Genomic DNA, 9,049 nt, shown 5'->3' with positions numbered 1-9,049 from the left:
CTAGATGTTTTTTGCAGTGTGGGAATTAGATTGATGGGACTAGTTTGATTCTGTATATTTGGATGGTTCTGGGTTTTCTAAATGATCAGAGATCACGGTTCCCCTGAACAAACCGCTCGCTCCTCTGTTTTAGACCTTTAAAATTAGAGATGAAGACTTTATTTCACTTTAACAAATCTCTGCTTTGAAGCCTGATTCAGTCTTTTGGGGATGAGAGTAAAAACGTAGCAGTAATAAAAAAGAACAAAGACTCGGATGAAGTGAAAGTGTAACAATATAAAGATAAAATGCTGTTTGGAGAAGATTGAAGATTTTTTTTTTGTATATTTATGGGGCTGCTGCCTGGACTTTGTTGCACCAACAGCTCCTCTGTTGTGGGTCACCGTTTCTTGTCTGTGTTTCTGTTTTCTGCAGCTTATCCAGGATTATTGGCTTATCCAAAGTGAGCTTTGTTGGGCTCAGAAACAGGGTGGGCCATCATGAAAACAGTCAAAGTCAGCCGCCGCGGTGCAGCCTCAGAAAGGACCCGGGTTTACGGCTCTCAAGACGTCTGGATAAGCCTCCCGAAAAGCTGCTCCGTCTGATGGTTACCAGTTAAAGAGGTTATCTTTAGGAAAGGTTTCCCAAAATGGGTTTGCCAGTTAAACGGAAACACCATCTGGCTGAAACCTGCTGGAGATTTGATGCAGCAGATTTCAGTGTCAATCTGTTGTCATACAGAACCTGCAGCGACTGCAAACAGAGCTCTGCGTGTGTCGCTGAATGCAGCTCAACATTATTTACTGTAAACACAGCCTTAACACATAGAGGTCTGAAGGTCAGACCCAAACTCCAAACTGCACAAAGAGGTCTAAAGGCTGTGGCTCGGTTTCAGTTCTGCACAGAATCTGGTCTGGGAGACGTTCAGGCATTGGTTATAAGCCAGGAGGTTCAGAAATAATAAACTGAAGCAGCTGTAAGGCACGATGGTGGCAGCATCATGCTGGGAGGCTCGATGCTGCAGTATTACCTCAAGCTTTATCAACATCTTCAGCGGCTAAATGACAGAATCTGGATCTGGACCTCAGCTGCTGATCTAGCAGGATGATGGTCCCAGACTGGATGGAGACGCTGGAAAGAACCAGAAAACTGACTCTACTTTAAAGTCGGGTCTGAACCGAAACCGCCGAGTTTAAAGGAAACGTCCGGTCAGCAAAGAGAACTAATACTTTTGCGGTGATTTAATGAATTTAGTGTTAATCAGTAAAAAAATCAAAACAATCATTTTTGTTGTGATCCCTGAGTCTGGGAGCGGCCATCTTTGCCCAAATCTAGTAGCCCCTCCCTCCTGCCATCTTCCAGCAGTGACGTCACGGTGCGGTTAGCCTAGCGCCATTCTCCCCGCTTTCCAAGCTAAATCAATGGGAACTACTAGACACATCTGCAATCAACAACAATTATTGAAGATTTCCAGAGGACTTCACCATTGAAATTCACCAGAGCTATAGTGAAACTGACAATGCCCACGTGCATGGCAGCTGGATGCTGGAATACATCGGGTAAAAGTGAAAAAAAGAGTTATTCCACCTTTCTGATTCCTGATCCTCCACGGACGGGTTGGTCGTTGGATCGCCAACTTGAAGAGGGAGGATTTGCCATCGAACTTCTGGCCAGAGAAAAAACCCGTAATATGTAGCCAACATTTGGAAGAAGAATGTTTTCAAGATGACTTGGATAATAGCGCGTTGTGACAAACACCAGATACAGCACTGGGACTTGATCAACAGCCGATACCGCACCGTGACAATGTCACTAACCAGTAGGTGGCAGTAGTGTTCTTTGACAAACATGGATGCCTCCAGTAAAGCACATTCACATGAAAATTACTCTGAATTAAAAACACTGATCATTTATTGAACAGGATGTAGGGCCTGCATACACACCCTTACACACACATCAGGTTCAATATATCCCAAATAATACGTGTATTTACTTTGCATACTTTAAAATGAAGAGTTTATTTCCAAAACTTTAATCATCCAGGTCTGTTTGGGGTTTAAAATCGCTTTTTGAGCAGCTGCGATTATTACAATGAAAAAACAATCTAGAAATAAGTAACATTTTCTTAAATTAAGTGTATTTATCCTTAATTTGACTCAGTAAATGAGATTGTTTGCCAGTGGAATGAGTAATTTTACTCTTAAAATAAGATAATTAGATAATATGCACTTTAAATAAGACAATGCAATTGTTTTTTTCTTATTTTAAGTGTAAATTGTCTTGTTTTATCAGTAAAATGTCTCTTTTACCTCTTAAATCCAAGAACAAATGCATTTATTTTCAGAAAAAAATTGACTTATCTAGATTTCTATTTATTCCAGTGTAATTATGTGTGATTTCCTCTGAGCCTACATGTACAATTTAGACGTTTTTAGTAGAAAATCAGCAATATGTTCTCTCCTATGTTCTAGACCTGATCATCCTTTATTGGGCCATAGATGCTTTATCTCTGCAGCCAGTAGGTCAGAGGAAAGGTGGAGCCTGAATGGACAAACATCAACAAACACAAACCTAAGAATAGCTTCATCTCACATGATGACTGTGGAGAACCACACAGGAAAGAATCGAAATCTGGAGAAGTCATTTTTCTTACAATAAGTGCATTTGTTCTTGAATTGAGGAGATAAAAGAGACATTTTGCCAATAAAACAAGACAATTTACACTTGAAATAAGAAAAAACAATTGCGTTGTCTTATTTAAAGTGAATATTATCTAATTATCTTATTTTAAGAGTAAAAACACTCATTCTACTGGCAAACTATCTTAATTACCTACTCAAATCAGCGGAAATACACTTAATTTAAGAAATTTTTACTTATTTCTAGATAGTTTTTCCAGTGTTAAAGCGACATTTTGCCAATGGGACAAGACAATTTAGATTTAAAATAAGAAAACACAATTGCAATGTCTTATTTCAAGTGCAAATTATCGCATTAATTCATTTTAAGAGTAAAAATATTGATTCCATTGGAAAACTATCTAATTTACCTGTTCAGATTAAGGGTAAATACACTTAATATGAGAAATTTTTACTTCCATTTAGATAATTTTTCCAGTGCAGAAGCTGACTTCTTGGGATTCAAACCCAAAACTTTATTGTTAAAAACCCCCCAGCAGTGATTAATAAGCCCTGGTTCAAACCTCTTGCATGCTGGGTAATCACCGCACCCCGGAACCAAACCGCTCAAAATAAATCATGAGGACCTTCCTGGTTCATCTCATTACCTTAATGAACCCGATGGATTCACACACAGACTTTAGACCAGAGAACATTTTCTCCCTTTTTATATTTCATTATTTTCTGCTTAAAGATCCTTAAAATCCTATGAATAGATAGAAAAATAAAAATTCTGTTAGAAAATATTTATTTTTGTCATTTTGGAACAAAACTCAAAGTTTGAATCCTGCTATAAAATCAAACGTGTTTAAAAGAGATGATATTTTGATGCAAGCGAAAAATTAGTTTTTATGTACAACAGACAGTAATAAATAGCTGATTGATTTCTGGGATTATTTTTATCAATAAATCCCCCCAAGTAAAGCTGAATTAATGTAATATATAATAAAAAGTAATGTCCTGATTAAAGAAACAAAAGAAAAGTTTCATATTAGATAATAAAGTACATGATTGACCTGAAGCATAATTCACATTCTGATATTTTCACTAAAATATCCATAAGAGACGCAACAAATAAAACAAGCAGAGCCTTTATTAAAAAAAAAAAAGAAGCAAGCAGATCCAATAAATAAGGATAAATGGGAAAAAAACCCACATAAAATATAAATTTATAGAAAAATGTATAGAAATATTTCCTAAAACAAGCATACATTTTTATACAAATATGAATATAAATTAGATACAATTTAAATCCTGATTAAAAAGGAACATGGTTAGAAAATAAACATTTAATAAAGAAGTTCATAAATGCAATAGTCACATTCTGCTTTTATATTTTATACATCAGCTGGATTAAATAAACATTTACTGTAGATTGTTGTACAATTACTGTATATTCATCGACTGATAAAATAAAAATGGAAGAAATAAAGTCAGAAAAGAACTGCAAAAAGTTATTAAATAAGTAAAGAAAAATAACAACAAAATTTTAAATAAATACAATATTTTGGAAAATGAATGTACAGATAATTAACTCCTATATAAGGAAAAATATGAGTTAAACATCAGAAATAAAACATTTAAAATAGACGGTCTGTTTACCCTGACAGTTACTCGCTCTTCCCGACAGGAGGCGCTCTGGTTACAGCATCAAGTCTCCATCAGATATGTCCAGCGCGCGCGTCTCTGTGCGTAACCGCGGGCTTGTGGAAAAGCGGTGACGCGCTCAGCTGTTCCTCCCCCCTTCTCTTTCTCCCACCGTAAAAACGCGCACGCGGGCGCACAGTGAGCGCGCGCGCTCCGTGTTTGCCCACATGAGTCCAAACTGTTTTCGTCGCTGTGAAAACAAAGTCTGATCTCACCGCCCGCCGGAGCGCAGCTCAGATAAACGCACCGAGGCGCGCTTTTACGCACGGCCTGAAATCTGGATTTTACGCACCCGGAGCGCGGAGCGTCTACACCTGTGCGTAAATACTAAGAGGTGTGTGGGGGGGCAGATCAACGGACGCAGGTTCATGATCAAAGCTCGGAGCCGCGGCAGGAGACGGAGAAGGTCTGCGGTGTGAGCGGGGAGCAGGAAGGAGCAGAAAGAGGAGTTTTGGAGAAGCCCCTCCTCTCCGTGATGTCGGAACCTCCTTAATTACTAATTTCTCCACATTGAAGCCACGCTCTTTCCCTCCCCCTCTTTCTCTTTTCTCTCTCTCCACTCCTCCATCCATGCAGCTCTCATCCTGACCCTCCTTTCTCTCTCCACTGTCTCTCTGTGGTTTCCAGGATTTCGGAGGTGGACGAGCCCGGAGGAGCGCTTCTTTTTTTATTATTGTTTATTCCTGGTCGTTATTTTTTTTAATTTTTTCTTCTTTTTTACTTTTGTTTCCTTTGGGGCCAGCGGGCATGGAGGATGTAAAAACCCCGCCGACCGTCCACCGGTCCTCCTCCTTCAGCATCAAGAGCCTCCTGCTGCCCTCTAAGTGTGAGCGCCCGGACCCGGTGCTCTCTGCCCCCGCCGCGGTGCGCAGCATCCCCGGGACTCTTTCTCCATCACCGGACTCTGATTCGGACAAGTCTCCAGGTCCAACGGAGGTGGACTCCTCCGGGCTGATCGAGGAGAAGGCTGGTAGGGAGGAGCAGGGGGAGCATGAGGAGGAGGAGGACGGAGGAGGAGGCGGAGGAGGGGAGGACTCCAAGCCGGTTTCGGAGCAGAACTCCACCGGGAACAACAACAGCGCGAAGAACGGGAAGTACGACAAGCCTCCGTTCAGCTACAACGCGCTGATCATGATGGCCATCCGGCAGAGCCCCGAGAAGCGGCTGACGCTGAACGGCATCTACGAGTTCATCATGAAGAACTTCCCCTACTACCGGGAGCACAAGCAGGGCTGGCAGAACTCCATCCGGCACAACCTCAGCCTCAATAAGTGCTTCGTTAAGGTGCCTCGGCACTACGACGACCCGGGGAAGGGCAACTACTGGATGCTGGACCCCAGCAGCGACGACGTGTTCATCGGGGGGACCACCGGGAAGCTCCGCCGGCGCTCCGCCACCTCCCGGGGGAAGCTGGCCATGAAGCGCGGGCTGCGCTTCGCTCCGCTCGGCTTAGAGCGGCCGAACAACCCGCTGTACTGGCAGATCTCCCCCTTCCTCTCCCTGCACCACCACCACCACCACCACCCGCACTACAACGGATCCTCGCCCGGCTTCCTGAACCAGGCGGCGGGTTACGGGTCGCTGCTGCCCGCCGTGGAGCAGCTGAGTAACGGGGAGCTGGGGCGCTCCATGGCGCTGGGCCTGACGAACACTTACGGGATGAGCACGTCTCCGGTGGGGCTGCTGTCCGGACAGACCGCCGGGTATTTTGTCTCAGGGAGCCAACACGCTGCGGCACCGGGGCCACCGGGAGGAGGGACCCCGCCGCAGCCTCCGCCTCCCCCGCAGCATCTCCCGCATGGCGCGGCGGGGTTCGGCGGCTCCCCGCAGTCCCTGCTGTCGGACTCCCTCAGAAACGGCTCCTTACCGGCGTTCAGCCCGGGGGTGTCGGCGGGTTTCCCCGGGGTGCTGTCCCATCAGAAGAGGGTGACCCCCAACGCCTTCCTGAACTGACCCCCCCCTCCAGCCACCCTTTGGACTCTCAGTGGAAACAAAAGACGTCAGTAAAGGGCAGAAAATACGCGGTAAATATCAAACAATGAGCTGATTTATCGAAAATATATGAAGTGAAAATTTTTGGCCATATTCTGGTTCATTTGGTTTATTTTCTAGGAAAAGAAAAAAGGGACAAACTTTTGTTACCCGCGGGTGTAAAACTGTAAACTAGACTTGCCAAAGGTAACACTATAAGAATATTTCAAACTATTTATATCTTGTACAAAGATTTTCAGTACTTTTGTTTGACTTTATTATTTATGTTTTGTATTTATTGTACAATGTATTTAAATTTTATTCTCAGTGTATTTACTCATCAGTATTAATGAAAACGGGTGGGAGGGCTGGGATAATTATTATTTATTACGTTTGGAGACAATCACAACTTTTTTTTGCTTATTTGAAAAAAAAAACAATGTTTGAATAAGTTAATTATTATATAAAAAAAGCCTTAAAGTTATTAAACCAATCAGGGGATTTAGAGGAAAAAGAAGCCTAAAGATCATATCTGCACTCAGGTTTGACCCCAGACAGGCCTAATGATAGAGAAGAGTTTCCTAAATTAAAATAAGACATCTAATAATAATCATGATGCACTGCAAAAAATGGAAAGCTAAATAAGTATTTTTGTTGTTTAAATGAGGAATTGAGGAGCTAAATAAGACATTTTGCCAACAGAACAAAACAATTTACATTTAAAATAAGAAAAAACAACAAAAACTGTCTTATTTCAAATGCATATTATTCAAATATCTTACTTTTAGAGTAAAAATACTCATTCTATTGGCAAATCATCTTATTTACCTGCTCAAATTAAGGGTAAATACAATTAATTTAAGAAAATGTTACTTATTTCTAGATTGTTTTTTCATTGTAATAATCGCAGCTGCTCAAAAAGCGACTTTAAAGCCCAAACAGACCTGGAAAATTCAAGTTTTGGAACCAAACTCTTCATTTTAAAGTATGCAAAGTAAATACACGTATTATTTGGGATATGTTGAGCCTGATGTGTGTGTAAGTGTGTGTATGCAGGCCCTGCAGGAGCCCAACCCCCCCCCTCCATGCGCATGTGCGTAATAAGGCCGCAGCTTCCCCGCCATGATGGCGCTTCTCCAAGCCGCTGAACTGCTTCAGTTTCCCGCTGAACGCGCTCCGCTGCTCCGCGGAGGCCGCAAACAAGCCCGGCGGCTCATATTTACCTATAGAAATTAAAATATAGAGTAAAAAATAATAATAATATAAAAAAATGAATGAATCACACACTAAAATGGTTCAGTTTAGACTCGGTGTTTGTCCACCAGTCAAGTTTGTCTTTTTATTTTTTTCTTTAACGGGTTTTATTAATATTATTATTATTATTTTGCGAAAAGAACAATCATAAAAAAGTATAAAAGATCTCTGACAATCAACCGAACCGGGCCTTGTTTGGGTTCCGGCCTGCTGCAGATAAAAATATGCAATTTATTCCGCTTAGTTTTTACTATTCTGACTCAGATGCAAAAAGTTTATTTACAAACTCAGACTTTCAGAAAAGAAAACTACATTTTTTACACAATGTGTTTCATCTCAGTTGTTTTGATTTAATATATAGGTAATATAAAAAAATAAAAAACTCCTAGATTTGTACAATTATTTTCAATATTTTATTAAAATAGTAGTGAAGTGTAGCTAATTTACAACCTTAAACAAACTAAACAACAAACTAAACAACTTTCACACCACTGAGATTTTCCCTCACAGAAAAAAACAAATAAAACTTCCTCCTCTTCTGAAAATATATTTTTAAAATACATGGAAATATAAAAAAAAAAATGCTTTATTTTAATTGATTAATCCCCAAACAGAAGAATTAAATCAGGTTTGATTCCACTTAAAGTCAAATGTTAACCTTTGGTTAAAAAGCATGTCTTGTTTTCTGTAGAAAAAATGACATAGATCATAAAATGTGCTGCTTTGAAAATAGATAAACAAAGAAAAGCATCAACAATCAGTTCAGCTCTGACTGCAGAAACTTTGACCTCAGATTGAATTTCTTATTTTAAAGATATTTAAAGTTTCAGAAGCTTCAGACGATTATGCCACAGAGGAAGAAATGTTATTCTTTGCAGATTAAAAGTGAATTAAAAATAGATATAAATGATTTTTCTGGCTGCAGGAGTTTCGACAATCATGCTGAATATTTGGGTTTTTCTGCAGCTCAGGTTCTTCTCCACCTGGAAAACTGCTGGTTTGAGTCCCTCTGTTTTATTTTTATGGATAATCTTATGTAACCTCAGACTGAAACCAGGCTCATGTTTTCCTTACTGGTAAAAAAAAGGAAATAAAAGCACAAACAGTCCAGCAGGCCTGACTGAGGTTGATCCTGGACAACTTTTTCTCTTCATGTCACTTTTGTTTTCTTACATTTTGGGTTTGTAACAGAAATGTTTTGCAGATTTATTTGTTTTTCTTTGATTATTTTATTTTTTTGTTTTGCACTTTTGTAGTTAGAGTTCACCTGTATGAAGTCTGTACCGTCTGTTTTGTTACTGTTTGTTTTATTTTCCCAGAGAAACTAAAACTTGATTAAAAATAATAAAATAACCTGAAGCAGTTTCTGCCTGATGATGATAATGATGATAAAAATGTGATGTCATTTCAGCACAAAGTTATAATACTTCTATTCTTAGTTTTCTACAGTGTAAAAAATCTAAAAACATTTTTATGTTCCTTTTAATTTTTTAGCTCATGTTTGCTAAAGATACTGGTTT

The 9,049-nt window shown here is 40.1% G+C and overlaps 1 protein-coding gene across 1 annotated transcript; it reads left to right on the top strand.

Moving 5' to 3' along the window:
* Window positions 1-4,139: 4,139 nt before the first annotated feature.
* Window positions 4,140-6,416, top strand: LOC107097160 (forkhead box protein G1-like). Its single transcript, XM_015394193.1, has one exon. It carries the CDS (start codon window positions 5,052-5,054, stop codon window positions 6,255-6,257), a length of 1,206 nt encoding a protein of 401 aa, XP_015249679.1. The 5' UTR covers window positions 4,140-5,051; the 3' UTR covers window positions 6,258-6,416.
* The last annotated feature ends 2,633 nt before the right edge of the window (window positions 6,417-9,049 follow it).

Source organism: Cyprinodon variegatus, unplaced genomic scaffold (assembly GCF_000732505.1).
Source record: "Cyprinodon variegatus isolate N-32 unplaced genomic scaffold, C_variegatus-1.0 Scaffold677, whole genome shotgun sequence".
In the NCBI taxonomy this organism is placed as follows: domain Eukaryota; kingdom Metazoa; phylum Chordata; class Actinopteri; order Cyprinodontiformes; family Cyprinodontidae; genus Cyprinodon; species Cyprinodon variegatus.
Note: the sequence above shows the minus strand (reverse complement) of the source record. Positions and strands in the feature narration are given on the sequence as shown.